Genomic DNA, 14,854 nt, shown 5'->3' with positions numbered 1-14,854 from the left:
TTTCATAGTCCTTGTAGCACGTGCTCCTGTCAATCAGGAGGAAGCCAGCCCCAGTGCCAGAGCTGAATCCTGGAGCCCCTACAGGGCCAGATGATAACACTAGTTGTTGGATTATGGGGAGGAGTGGAGGGCGAGGGTAGCCAGACTACGTAAGGGACTCTTACCCACTTCCAACAGGTATCTTTGTACCAGGTGTGTACAGGGTGAGCCCGAGCCCTGGGTTTGAGGTCAGGCAGAGAAACCAGGCAGATCAGAAGACATCGCCTAGCAAGGTGAGACCCCCAGCTCCTTCTGAGAAACATCAGGGCAAGCTGAAGATAGTGAGCACTTATGGGTGCTTACTCAGTATGAGAATACCTTTTCTAGAGCTTCCAACAACTCAAGAGAGTAGTTCCCATTACTATCTCTATTTTCCAGATGAAGGAACTGAGCTGAAGGGAAAGGTTGAGTGTAGGGGACTGTAACTTGCCTATGACTACAAGGCTCTTAGGGGCCAGAGCCCAAATTCAAACACTAACCAAGGCCTGCCTATACTTGACTGCCCTGTAAGTTGGAGTATACGGTGGAAAGCAAAGGGGTAAGTCAGCCAGTGGGGATCAAAGAGCTGTGAGGGGTTCAGTGATGTCTCGGTGACCCAGGAGCTCAAGGAGTAAGCAGAGAAGTGCTTTTCCAGCTGCTAGGTTAGGCAGAGATTGCACACATGTACTTGCCTCAACGGGTGAGGTCCCCGCGGGATTGGGAGAGAAGGGGATATACATGAGGTTTGAAATAGTCTGTGCGTTCAGGTGGATTTAAAAAGTGGGATGCATCGTCTGTCTTTATACTTCCAAATCCAAACATAGTCCTGGATACAAAATCATCATTCAAAAAGTATTTCTGAATGGATGAAACAAAAGACCTACTTGATTTTTCTCGAACAAAGACCTGATCCCATATCTCATCTTCTTAAAATCTTCCCAACATGTGCCACCAATTGCAGGAGCAAATTCAAATGCCTTATCCTAGCATTCAAGGCTAGTGTGATCTTTACAGGCACACAATGCAGGTGGGAACCATCAAGTCCTTTCCAGGGATTAGTATAACCCCAGAGGGGAGACGAAGTCTCTTTTTTTCTGAGGCCAGTCTCTGGGGTGGTGGAGTAATGTGAGCCTGGAGCTGTCTGCGAGCAACCCCTGCCACACTGCCACACGAAGAACTCTTGTTCCTCCCTGCAGGAAAGGAAGGAAGCCAAATACAGAGGAAAGCAGAAGCGATACAGCAAGACAGCAGCCAGACAGTCACACACACACACACACACACACACACACACACACACAGAAAACAGGCTAAGTGTCCTTCTTTCTGGTTTCCAGAGCTAATAAATTCCTTTTTGTGTGCTTGTTGTGTTTTTGGCTTATGAATTCGGCTTGTGTCTCCCTTACTGCCTAGTATTCAGCTGTACTGGATTGCTGACAGTTCCCTGAAGTCCATGCTGTCCCCCTCTTGCATTCTCTCTGAGTTCAGACAATGCAGTGCCAGCCATACGAAGTCCAGGGGCGCAGGATGTTTGAGAGTGGCTCTTGTGATCCATCCTCCTTGTTTCCTTGTCCCCCTTTGGGCACCACCATATGGCCACACTCAGGTTGGCAGAGAGCTATCACCCTGCCACCCCGGAAACTCTCCTTCATACTTCGTCTCCACCACCTCCCATACCTTCTCAAGTCTCCTGGCTCCTCTGTGCCCTCCAAAGTTTGCCTCTACACGGGCCCGGCCCCTCATATATGTTGACAGCTGCCTCTGTCATTCTGGTTCTGCTTCTAGATGGGGGACCTTAGATGTTTTGGGCTTTAGACCTTGAGAGTCTACAACATAGACTCAGATCAAGTACCCAAAGACCTCCAGCAATGTAAAGATGAACTACTTGTGGCACACCTCCTTCCCTTAGCGGGCCTGAGAGCATCATAGTCTGTTTCTTGGCCCTTGAGGTACATTCAGAAGTAGAGCGAAGGCCTACAGACCTTTCAGTCTCTGTGTTTCAATTATGTGATAAGAACACCAGCTGTTTAGAGGAGGAAGAATGACAAAGGTAGACAGGTTCGGGGGACTGGGATATCGTAAATGAGGCAGAGTCTGTACTGGCCACCAGCAAGGAGGCCAGGCAGGTATAGAGTGGTACAGCTGTCCCAACATGGGGTGGGACATGAGCGACAGCCAGGTGGAGTGGCCTATGTGACTCACTTAAGTAACCATAAGGACACTGGACTGGTCACCTTTGGCAAGTGATAAGAAAGCTGATGTTCCGGGAAGGATCTTGAATGCCCAAGATTTTGACCTTCATTCTCAGCAATTGAAAGGGCTCAGGTTGATCCAGGGCCTCTTCTGAGAGGGCCAGTTGGTTTTACCCACTCCAGTGCACAGAGGACTGAGATGCCAGGTCATGAACCTCCACTTCTCTTCCCGGGGTTAGCAGGAGTCTCTCCTCCTTTTGGCTCTCCCTGAATTCCCATCTTGCCCAGCTCACTCTGTGACCCAGGGCCATGGTGGGCTCTGACTAAAACAGATGGCATCTTCACTTCATGACCTCAGGAACTTCCTGCCCTCCTCCTCTCAGTTCCTGTCCGTGTCAGGCAGTCCTCTGTCACTTGGTAGGTGGGCCAGTCCTCAATCCACTTCTGGGGTTTTCCAACCTACAACCGCCTTTTATCCTATGACTCATAAGAGATTCTCATCACTCTTCCATTTAGGAAGCCCCTAAGTGGAGGTTCTGGGCTGTGTGGCCTTTTTTTTTTTTTTTTTTTCCGGTCCTCAATTTCCTTCCTACCTCAAGGACTATTTGGGTGGATTCACTTTGCTGAGTTTCTGGGCCAGCCCAGCTGAATGGAAGGAAGTATCCCGGCATGCCCCTCGCCTAGTGATTCTGTTTCTCCTTCAGGGTCAAGCCAAGAGCCAGAGTATCACAGACTCAAAAGCGGGAGGGAGCAGACAGGTGGCCTCATGCAGTGGTTCCTTGCAAAGATGTGACAGCCCGCATCTGAAAGGAGCCCTACTGCTCACCAGCTAGGTGACCTGGAACAAGTGACTTCCTGAGCCTTTACTTTTTTTCATCTGTAACATGGAGCTAAAAATACCTACCTTGCAGAGTTATTAAGAAAGGTAAATGGACCTTATAATAAGTCTGATGTTTAATAACTGGGAGCTGATATAATTATTTTATCCCAGCCTCCTTGAAAGAACAAGGCGGGCTTGCCCAAGGTCATGCATTGCGACAGTCACAGGTTCACTGTGTTTCCCCTGCTGGGGTTCTTCTGTCCCCACCAAGTGGGAGACAACAGGCAGGAGCGCAGATAGCATGACGGGAAATCCTCCCGTGTTCTCTGATCATCTCCTGAGGGCTGCGCAGCAGTGGCAGGGTTAGCAAACCCGCCCCAGGGCCACTTCCACAGCAGCGGTGGACAAGAAAGGATCTAGGGGAAAAGAGTCAAACAGAAAGAAAGTGCCTGGAAAAGATGTTTTTATGTTCACTTACATGGAAAAAAAATAAAAGTATACAGCATGAAGATATATGTGTCTCAGAAAATTCATCCTCATGAACCTGGTGGTTCAACGGCAGTTGTAATTCGAGAGCTGTCCCTGGAAGTCATAAAGTCAGGGGGACGGGGTGAGGGTGGGGGCGGGGGTGGGGGGGAGGGCCACCAAGGGAAAGGTAGTCATTATGTGCTATTTCTTTTCTAGTTTCAGATAATTTGGAGTTTAAACTTTTCCAGCAAGTCAGAGTTATATAAACAGATGCCATACTAAAATATGATTGTGTAAAAATATAAAACTCCTAAAGCATGATGGCAATATTTTAGGAAATAAACATTAAAGTCTGGTAATATCAGAAAATACAAATAGGATCATTTGAGCAGTTCAGTTTCTCTGTAGATTATGGATGTATGAAGAATAAAGCATTCGGTCGGCACATAACTTAGGGTAACATGTCTAAACACTGACTTTGTGAGAAAACATGAAGGACATCTTACACTCAACAACAATGGTTAAAGGAGGAAATTACTTTCTGAAGGATGCAGTGGACAGAATGCCAAGGCCTTTGTTTTCAACTCACTCTTAACCGTGTTGGGATGTGTTCACACTGCATGGGGTCTCCTGCAGAATCTAGCACCAATAGATCAGATTTTACTTTTGATCTGAGTCCTTTATGTCTTCAGTTTTTTAGTGTATTGAGGTATGTTTTCTTTGGTTGCTGTCGTGACGAATGTGTAATAAAAAACTAATATTTACAACATTTAAACATTTTAGATTTCAGTGTCAACTCTTCACATAAGAAAAACTGGAAAACTCTTAGGAATCATTGGAAGGTCATTACTTCCTAGCATCTGTCATGAAACTGTTTTCAATACACAGAACAATTAGCCTATTAGCGCAGCTATATGTTTTCTGGTCCAGAATCTTCCCTGTGCTCAGTGGGGAGGCCAGTCCCGTGACTGCCATGTCAGCGGTTCGCCACGCTTCACAGTACTTATCCACAAGACGCACTCCGTGGGTGCTGGAGCCGTGCCAAACGACCTTCTGGGGCCTGCAAAGGAATCGTGTCACGTTACTTTTGAAATGTCTCTTCTTTGTGTCGTACCTCATCGATGAACAAATTGGCGTTAAGTAACGAATCAAGTCAAACTCTTGAGCCCTTCATGGTCTGACCCCACAGCACCATCTGACCCCACCACTGGCAACATTGCTCTTTCCAACTAGCTGAACACCTTGTATTCCAACCCTACCTTGCTCGTCCCTGTTCTCAGACCACACTGTGCTTTTGTGAATCTGAACCTTTGCACATGAGGACCTTTAGAGTGGCTTCTCTTTCATTTTCAGACCAGTGATAACTTCTTGTCTTTCAGAGTCCATTAAATGCTTGCTCTTACAAGCAGCCTTCTTGACTGTCGGCCCCAAATAAGGATGAATCTTTCTTCTGTACTATCATCTGTTTCTCCATTTTATAATTATAGTGTTCTGTCCGGAACTATAGCTAGTTGGCGATTAATCTCCCCTGTAGACCATGAGCCTTGTAAAGGCATGGGGTCATGCAGCTTATTACTATGTCTTCCAGGTGGACATCGGGCCCAGCATAGGGTAGATGCTGAGGAAAGCTTTGCCAAGTTGTTCTAATCTTTTTTTTTTTTAAAAGTAGGCTCCATGCCCAGTGTGGAGCCCAATGAAGGGCTTGAACTCATGACCCTGAGATCAAGACCTGAGCTGAAATCAAGAGTCAGACGCTCAACTGACTGAGCCATCCAGGCACCCCAACCAAGTTGTCCTAATCTTAATAGCACACTGTTTCCAAAGAATTAGAGCCAGCTCACAGCATAGGGTCAGAGGATCTCCCAGAACAGCATTCCTTACTGCTTGTTGAGGGTCTATTGCATGCTAGATGTTCTCACACTTAGCATTTTATGCTCACAGCAACCCTATGGTACAGCTATGACTATCTTGCCCATTCCACAGTGAGGCACCTGAGGCTGAAAGAGTGGAGGAACCTTGAAAGGTCCCTTATTAAGGGGCCACTACCACAGGTCTCTTTGCTGGAAGGCCCGGGCTCTCTCCATGGCTCTCAGCTGCCTTGCTGAGGCTCTGTGCTAGCAACAACCCAGAGGGGCAGCTGGTAAAATCATCCCATTGTTAGAATGTCTCCTAAAGCTATCACACCATATGCTTTGAGGGCTTACCCCCTACTTACCAGGAAGGATCCGTCATCACGTCTCGGCCATCAAAGGAGTATATTGGAACCTGTGCATTGAACTGTCCTCCATGGCCAGAAAAAATTGAGTCCCAATTGTTGAAAAGTACTTGGCCCTGTGGAGATAGAAATGCCACGTTGGAATCATTGTGCTATCAGCCTGCAATGGACTAGCTCTTTATTCATTCTTCAAGGCTGAGAGGCTACCCCACGCCAAAGCCACCAGCCCCAATCCCAGAGTCTGGACAGAGTGGGAACTCAAGAAATGTTTGTTGTTTCTTTTATCATCCATCCTTGAACTCTTCTGGTTTTATTGTTTATTTCTTGATGTAATTTCTCTTATTATATGTGTATAAAGCTTCCTCCCCATCAAAAGCACATTTTAAATCTTTACTAATTTTTATTTATTTATCTTTAGATTTTATTTATTTAATAATGAGAGACACACAGAGAGAGGCAGACACATAGGAATAGGGAGAAGCAGGCTTTCTGTGGTGAGCCCGATGTGGGACTCGATCCCAGGACCTTGGGATCACGACCTGAGCCAAAGGCAGACGCTCAATCACTGAGCCACCCAGGCGTCCCCTAATTTTTATTTAAAGAATTCTTCTACATATATACCAAGCTTCAAATTAGTGCCAGGGCTTGTGCCAGTCTACACTGCAGGTGATACAGAGCTGACTCTTACTCCTCTCCTAAAGGAGCCCAGTTTCCTTCAGTTATCTGTATTCCAAGAATACCAACAATTTGAGGGGGTAAATGTGGCAGGATGGAACCTAAGGATAAGCGATGGGTTGGGAGGTGCCAGGTGTGGGATCAGGATGGACCTTGCTAGCCTTGAGGTGCCAAATTGGAGCACCAGGGTCACAGGGACCTAAGGGTCTCAAAGTACCTGTGAGCTATGGTGAGATCAACATCCAGGATATAGTGTGAGCAGTAGCAGAGCTGTCCCTCTGTAGCCTTAAAGGAGCCGCCTATTTCCATGGGGTAACAGGGGTCTTACTAGGCCCTCCCCTGCCCGTGAAAGGGGGCAGAGAAATATCTGCCAGGATTTGGCAGCTTAGATGTGCCAAGAGGACCAAAGTACGGTGTAGGATAGTGAGGCTCTGCTCTGGGAGCTCCCCAGCTCTTCTCTGGTGCCACCCAGCCAACGCCCTACAGAAGGCAGCCCTGGGTGGAACTGAGAGTCCCAGACTGGGAGTCAAGGACTTGACTTCTGGTTTATAGTGACTTCCAGCAAACTCCTTTCTTCCTCTATGCCTCAGTTCCCGCACTTGACAATCTGAAGGAAGAATGCCCCCCTCTTTTATTGGAAGTGTCTATTAAGATAATGGATGTAAAGCACTTTGTAAACCTAAAGAAAAGTGACATAACTAAAAGAAGTGATTATTGTTATTCCTTCCTTTTGTCTGATCCAAGAGCCATACTGTCCAAGCAAGAAGGGCCTTGGCAAATATAAGGAAACTGAGGCACAGAGAGGTTAAATTGACCCACCCAGTCACACAACCAATCAGGGACAGGCAGGGTCTGGAACCAGCACACTTCTGATGACATCAGGAAGAGGCAGCTGCCTGCGGTCCCTGTGGAGACCAGTGCATCGGGGAGACAATGGGAAGAATATTTATTTTTACCTTGAGGTTCACTATTGGAAGGCTGTATCTCTCTGCTTTCCTCACCACCGTGGAGAGGTCTTGCAGATGGGAGGATAAGAATGCTCGGTAGGTGGACAACAGCCCCGCAGCCCTGGCCTGCTGGAAGCACTGAAAATCAGCTCGGATGTCCCCAGAAAATGGCGTGTTCAGGGCAACCAGGTGCAGCTGGGAAAAGTAAGTGAGCGTTAAAAGAGTTGAAGGCCAACCCTGAGTCCCATACCCATCTCATGTTGATAGTAAGATCCAGACTTCCTGGGATGGAAGGCACTATAGGTCATCTCATTCAGCCCCTGCCTGACCATCTCCAGGGCAGGAGAGCTCGGAGCCCCAGTCAGCCTGCTGCAGCTCTCTGAACTGCTCTAAAGGGTAGAGATTGCTTCCATAATGAGAAAACATAACAAAATAAAGCACTTCAGAGATCTGAGTCCAGTGTGCAGACCATTTGCTGGAGACTTCTGGGTCTGCCCAAGTTCAGCTTCCAAGAGGGTTTTAAGCCAGCTTTGCTACTGGATCCTAGAGTTAAACCAAGTTATCTGGCCTTGCCCTTTCCTCTACCTCCCAAGCAGGCTGGGGGCTGATCATGAGGGGCCAGAGGGAAAGGCACTTTTACAGGAGAAAGTCATGACATTAATTGCTAAGACTGCCGGGTAGACCCTTTTAGAAACCAGGGGTCACACAGTAACTCTACCCTCACATTCCTTGCCACCTTGGTCAGCAGCCAAAATAAAAGTCCTTCCAGAGTGTGTTTTCTCCCACATTTTCTCTCCCAAAACCCATCTCTCTCTCCCAGCCTTCGTGCTGTGCCCTCTAGAGTACATTCCGTAGCATATGTCCAAGAGTAGTTCTCTCCCTCCTCGATGTCACCTCAGGAGTGACTTTGCTCTCATCAGCACAGAGCTGGGGAGGGCTGGTGCCAGACCCTGGGCCTCAAGTCTCCAGAAAAAAAAAAAAAAAAAAAAAAAAAAAAAAAACTATTTCAAAATATCTTAAACCAAAAGACGTGAAATGAGCCTTGTGTAGTGAGGCAGGAGGTGCTCAGTGCTTCTCTCCCCACTTCTGCACTGCCTCTCAGGTCTGAATGTCCCCAGCACCAAGCTTCTATATGGCCCAACACCAAGTGTCACCATATTGGCCTTCTTCCGCTCATCAAGTGTCCAGCCAATTGGGCACAGCTCACTATGAACTACAACATCTAGACTGCCCCATGCAGTCCCTGCACTTCTCTGGATGTTCTTCTCCATTTCACCACCGTTTCCTTCCCCATTTTGAAGAGAAGAGACTCCAAGCATGCAATATCTCCTAATTTATGGTTTTTATTCATTTCTGTTCTGCTTGTATCACCGTGCTAGATAGAAGTCCAAGTCAAGCCCCCTATCCCCCAACTGAGACAAGGCTTCCCTTTGGCCCTCCCAGCAGCAGCCCTTAGGATGGGGTGGGGGCTGCAGCACACTGCTCACTCACCATGACCACTTTCAGCCCACCGGACTTCCAGCCCCACACACAAACTCGTCCTCCCTCCCATGTATCTGCAGACTAGCACCTGAGGGAAGAGGCCCTAGGGTCTCATCACCCTCTGACCAGCATGTTTCTGGTGGCTACACCCAAGGGCTGTCACAAGAGGATGGCATCCCTACACCAGGGGACACCTAGGAAAGGTGCAAGAGGTACATGCAGGGCTTCCCTGCCATGCCTCCGATCCCACCCATCTCCACGTCTCCTTCTTTACATAGAGATACATAAATAGAGAACTACCTGGAATGATGGTGGTTTCTGAATGGTGGGAGGGGGGGCTTTTGTGCTCTCAGGTCTGTATTTCTCTAAGGGCTGGAACATTTTTCATAATGAATATGCTATCATTTTTATGAACATATTTTATGAATAATGTTTCAACAACCAACTTGTTAAATGGGTGATTTTGGGGGATGGCTGTAGTTTCGGTAGAGGTATAGGTGATTTACTGCTTCCTTCCCCATTCTTTGTATTGATTATCCAAACTTTCTACAAAATACATATGACTTTAGAATTTATAAAATACTATTTTAGAAATCCTTCAGCGGCTGCCCTAACTTCTCCTCTTCATGGCTGAGCTTTTGGAAGGGTTATCTCCTCTCTCTTTCCTCATCTCACCTCCCATTTATTCCTCAAGCAACTGGAATCTCGTTGGCATCCCTCCATGCCCCAGAAATGCTCTTCTCTGGCTTCTAAATTTGGAGGACACCATTTTGGTTTTTTGATGGCCCTCTTGGCAGCATCTGACATTGTTGGCTTCTACCTTGTTTGGCATTCTTTCTCCCTCTCTGGCTATGGCTTCTATTTGTTCTCATGTTTCTTCCATCAGTTCCTTTTTGTTTTTGCTCCTCGCCCTCCAATCTCTTCTCAGTGTGCAGACTTTCTTTTGGGAATCCTACCACCCCCCTCATCCATGCCATGGCTGGGAGGAAGACTCCCAGGTCTGTATCTCCAGACCAGACCCTCAATCCCACACCCTCTGGGCAGCCTCCACTCATGTATCCTACGGGTACCTCAGACTCACAGTGTCCTGGATCAGGTCCTGCCTGATGAGTGGCAGCACCACAGGAAACACATTTCTGATGTCTGTCGAGCCCATGCCTCGTTTTTTTAAAATGCCCACATGACTTTCGTTATAAAGAGTGTCCTTAGGCCATTCAATCTCATTCTCTTGGCTACGTTCGATTTGGCTGGGAGTGGGCAATGAGTCCAACATGACCCAGGTAGGCGACCTCTCCCCAGACCCTAAACTGAGTCAGGAGTACTGGGCTCTGCAGCTGTAAGACCACATGGTGTTGATGTCAAGATCAGTGCCATGGCAATGCAAAGCAGTGTGTGAGCTTTGCGGCCGTGACCTGTATCTGTGTGTTGGGATGGGGGTGGAAAGGAGGCAGGAGGAAAGAGGCTTCCAGAAGCTGGTCTGTAGAGCTACTGAGCAGGCTTAATAGCAGAGACAAGAGTCCACAGGCCCAGTGGTACTTCCTGCCATTGAGTGTCCGAAGGCTCCTGCAATTAACTGCATAAAATCTTCCCTTAAGCTAGAAGGGAAAGAGTCAGAGTTTTAATTCTGGCAACAAAATGATCCTTGGGAAAGAAACTAGAGCCACTCAATTATCCAAGCAGAAACTTGGGCATCATTCCTGATCTCCTTCGTCCTTGCTGCCCCATATTCATACCAGTGACCAAATCTGTCACTCCTGCTTTTTTTTCTCCAGTCTTCTTATTTTTTCTACGTGTTCAGGGCCATGATCCTAGTTCAAAGACTACAACAGCCACCTGTCTTTGGGCCCCTGGTCCTGTCCCCTCCAATCCATTTGTACACTCTAACCATGGTAATTTCCAAAATGCCAGTCTCCTTCAGTAGCTCCCCACACTATCCAATGGAACAGGTGCAAGTCCTTAGAATTGGCTTACCGGCCCTTGATGACGAGCCCCCACCCCTCCAGCCAGACGAAGTTCTCGCAGTTACACAAAACCCAGTGCTCCCCCCTCCCCCCCGCCCCCCCCCCCCCCCCTCTGCTCCAAATCCCCTTGGCCTCAATGCCCTCTCTCTCCCTCCCACCTGGCTCCACCCTGCTCTCGGCTCTCCTGCAGGTCTTAGCTCAGAGGTTACCTCCTCTAAAAAGGACAGAATTCTTGGACGTTCCTCACACCCTGGCACCCTGCTTGCCTCACCCCGATGACTCACCACACTACTGTAACTACCTATTTTTTTTTAAAGATTTTATTTATTTATTTATTCATGAGAGACACACAGAGAGAGGCAGAGACACAGGCCGCGGGAGAAGCAGGATCCCTGCAGGGAGCCCGATGCGGAACTTGAACCCAGGACCCCCAGAACATGACCTGAGCCCAAGGCAGACCCTCAACCGCTGAGCCACCCAGGTGCCCACCTACCTATTTTTTTGTTGGCCCTTCTTGCTAGTCTCTATGCCTCTTGAGGGCAGGGACCATGCACCAAGCATGGGGCAGGCACTCAATAGATACATATGCAGCAATTGCAGGAAAAATGCATGAACTGTACTTACCGCAGGCCTCTCGTAACTGATGCTTGAAAGGGGCATCCGTGGAGGCGGAAGCTGATGTGGCTGTTATGTAAAAGAGGAAAACAAACGGTCCTGAATAAGCATCCAATCTGTTCTCCAGAGTACACTGAGGTGCAAGTGTGATGTTTCGTGAATAAATACTTTAAATAGTCTGCCGTTGTCTTCAGGCCACTCTGAACTGCCAAGAGTCTCATGTCCTTCACCTCCCTCCCGGCCCCCCGCTGTGAAGAAATGATCTTCGGAAAGGGAGGGGATATTCTCAAATCTTTTACAGAGAGCACTGAACCAAGGAACCAGAAGACCCATATTTTAGAGCCAACTCTTCACTTTGTAGAGCAGTCAGCAACTCAGAGCCTCAGTTTCTTGAACTGCAGGGTGGGGATGGCAAGACCTGCCTCAAAGCATTGCTGTAGGGCCAAAATATGGACAATGGAAGTCGCCAACGTTCTTATCAGGCCAAGGAGTCTCAGAGTGCAAAACGTGAAGGGCTCTTCTTGATTGCCTATGCCAACCGTGACTTCACAGGGAATAAACTGAGGCCAAGAGAGGGAGAAAGTCTGTTGCCCAAGAGGATTCAGCTATGACATGCAAACAGCAGGTCTCTGGCCTCCGGGTCCAGTTCATCCACTGCTCTACTGTGAGAACATTCTGTTGGCACTTGGTAACTTCTGGCCTCCCGCCAGATACTAAACCATGAGAGCTGGCTGGTCAGAGGCTGGAGAGCTTGGTTCTGGACACCAAGGGGGGACTTAGTGGATGCCGATGAGTGAAGGAGTGAGAAGTAGGGCTGGGCAGCTACTCACATTGCTGGAGAAGGCGGGGGGCGGTGGGCTGTCAGCCGGAATGGGGATCAGCTCTCCCAGCTGGAAGAAAACAGTACGTTGAAAATGAAACCTCAACTAGAAATCGTTAGCCTACCCTCAAACAGAAAAATGGCATTTCCAGGGGTCGATTATGATTTTTTAGAGGGTATGTGGAAGCAGTCTGTTAAAAGAAGTTTAGCATTACCTGTAATTTCTTCCAACCATCTCGGACCCGAATGAAGAACTCAGTGCTGTCCCTCAGGTAGATGAATGTCCCTTCAATAACCAAGTGTGCTTTCTGCAACATGTCATCCATGCTGCTAAATGCCGTAACCTGTAGGAAAAATTTCCAGTCCAAACAGTGCAGTTTTATCGTTAGAGCAGTGGCACAATTCGAAAAACCAGCCTTTGAGAACTCAAACAGGAGCCATCTCCTGAAAGCCAGCAAAAAGGCTCTCTGTGCCCTAGAGAGACATGGAACTTCATTAATAGCCAAAGGACATTCTTTGTGAAGAAACAAAAACACAAATTAGCTTGGACCACAGATCTATACTGTAATAAATAAATGAAAACTGGACCATGATATTCCATGAGCAGAGATGTTTAAAAGGTGTAAAGAGAGTTGTCTTTCTTCAGTCCTGATAATAACAAAATCGTGAGTACCTTTTGCCGCTTGGATTTGCGTGAGCTGCCCAGGGGCACTGATGTTGTTAAATGTGTTTAGCTCCTGCTACTCCATAAAGAGTTTCAGTTTTGTTCTCATTTGGAATAAGAAATGCAAGCTAGTGAGGAATTCCAAGTAGGGTTTGAATCGTTTTGGCCCCGCTGGTTAGTTGTAATATCAAATTACAGGAGAGTCTGTATATCCCTCGGTCTAGAAAATGGCCAAAGATTTGCCATCCATCTTGGCAAATCTGGGAGCAGATACAAAAGCTACAAATGTCTATTGACAAGCATCACGTCTCCAAGAAATATTGGCCAAGAGAGCTTTTATTTTTCATCTCAACGGAGAAAGGTCATAAAACATTAATTTTCACCTAGCCTGGAAAATAATGAGTTTGTGCATCAAAATGGCTTAGAAAGCCCCCAAAGGCACCAGATATCAAAATTCCATCAGCTGCTGGATGGATTTTTCCTCAGGCAGCCAAATTTTCCAACTCCAGCCAAGATCCTGGCGCATTCCCAGGACTCCTGACATCCTTGTGAGGTTGTCTGCCTCTCTTCCTGAGCATCGTAATAATCTCTGAGTGCTACACCCTGGACCACTGGTGTGCAGGGCAACCAATGTGCGAGAGATATCCCCTGGCAGGAGAGACAAGGCGGAACGACCCAGGGTAAGTCTGACCCAGACAGGGCCTGCCATGATACCGTTTACACTCTTGTGCTTATGTTTCTAGATGTCATCTAATTGGCTCTTGTTATAGTTTAGTCAATTAAGGATTAGAAGGATGGAACCGAAGTCATACGTGATTTTGCATTCTGTGTCTTTTTACTTGATAAGCCACCTAAAGAGATCCTAAGTAGCCTCTGTATGTGAAACTGTACCAGTTCTATTGCCAGGGAGGCCTAATTCTTACATAAAAGGTGTGCCAGCCCCTACGCACTAGAGTTGACGTTCTAAGTAAACTCATTAGGAGGAGAAGGATGAAGACACATGGATAATAATACTCACCAGGTTTCTGGATCCGGGAAGCCCTGGCTGTCCTGGAGGGCCGGGTGGACCCGGAAGGGCCACAGCTAAAACAAAGCAGAAGAGAGAAGTTACAAAAAGGCATACTCTCCATGCAATGCCTCAGATGTCAGCTGGTCACCTTGGGGAGCGTTTGCAGCCCCATTCAGAGCGATGCTGGGCACGGCACCTGGCATCCGTACCTTGGGGACCATGAGCCTGGCCTGGGACTCAGCCACATTGATGGGCTTGGGAAAGAGCTGCAATTCTTGACCGTAGCCCTGGATGAAGCCACACCAGGACTTTCTAGCTTCCTAAGTGAATAAGTTCCTGTTGTTTCTGTTGTCTGTAAGGGTCAGTACAATTGGGATTTCCAGAAATGTCATGACTTGGGCAAGTTACGTCAGCCCAGAGACTAGACATGCAGGGAACTACTGAACAGATGAGGCAGCCTCAGAAAGAGGAAGGGAGGTGGCAGGCTGCAGAAGCGGGGCAGGGCAGCGCAGCAGCAGCAAAAGGAGGAGCCTTGGCCTTGGGGCCAGGAGACACAGACTGAGGCTCCTGAGCTGTTGTTTCTCGGCTGTGTGATCCTGGGGAAGCAACAAGCTCTCTGAACCCCTGCTTCCTCACCTGTGAGATGTAAACCAGCCTTTCCTCTTCACTGGGCTGTGGTGAGAACAGAGAAAGGATAGAAACTAGGGATATGCTTTGCACACTGCCTAGCATCCAACCCAAGGTTTGTAGTGTTTGAGGAGTCACTGCCCTCTTCCCTAGAAAAATGCCCATACCCATGCTCCTCTTCTGCCTCTCTAACCCCCGTCCCACCCCCCAAATCTGCAAAGCTCATGGAAGTTCAGGAGGTTTTTACAAGTCCCAGTAAAATTATTATATGAGATTTTTCAGGTTGTTGCGAGGAAGTCTGCAGTTGTGACCTAGGACTTGGACAGCATTACGTAGATGGTGCA

The 14,854-nt window shown here is 47.8% G+C and overlaps 1 protein-coding gene across 5 annotated transcripts in view; it reads right to left on the bottom strand.

Annotated features, from left to right (window-relative positions):
* Positions 1 to 3,473: 3,473 nt before the first annotated feature.
* The window catches only part of COL15A1 (collagen type XV alpha 1 chain), a 105,592-nt gene continuing 94,211 nt past the window's right edge, over positions 3,474 to 14,854 (bottom strand). For 4 of the 5 annotated variants that reach the window (XM_038552921.1, XM_038552920.1, XM_038552922.1 and 1 more), the window contains 7 exons: positions 13,893 to 13,957; positions 12,426 to 12,554; positions 12,221 to 12,280; positions 11,400 to 11,459; positions 7,342 to 7,527; positions 5,711 to 5,826; positions 4,342 to 4,555 (listed from right to left, as the gene is read on the bottom strand). In XM_038552921.1, coding sequence (XP_038408849.1) covers positions 4,342 to 4,555; positions 5,711 to 5,826; positions 7,342 to 7,527; positions 11,400 to 11,459; positions 12,221 to 12,280; positions 12,426 to 12,554; positions 13,893 to 13,957 — 830 coding nt within the window. Of the gene's footprint in view, positions 4,556 to 5,710; positions 5,827 to 7,341; positions 7,528 to 11,399; positions 11,460 to 12,220; positions 12,281 to 12,425; positions 12,555 to 13,892; positions 13,958 to 14,854 lie in introns of all 5 variants that reach the window. The other variant, XM_038552919.1, reaches the window with a different exon arrangement.

The sequence above is a fragment of the Canis lupus genome, chromosome 11, assembly GCF_011100685.1.
Source record: "Canis lupus familiaris isolate Mischka breed German Shepherd chromosome 11, alternate assembly UU_Cfam_GSD_1.0, whole genome shotgun sequence".
In the NCBI taxonomy this organism is placed as follows: Eukaryota; Metazoa; Chordata; class Mammalia; order Carnivora; family Canidae; genus Canis; species Canis lupus.
The sequence above is the reverse complement of the archived record's forward strand: the minus strand, read 5'-3'. Positions and strand labels throughout refer to the sequence as shown.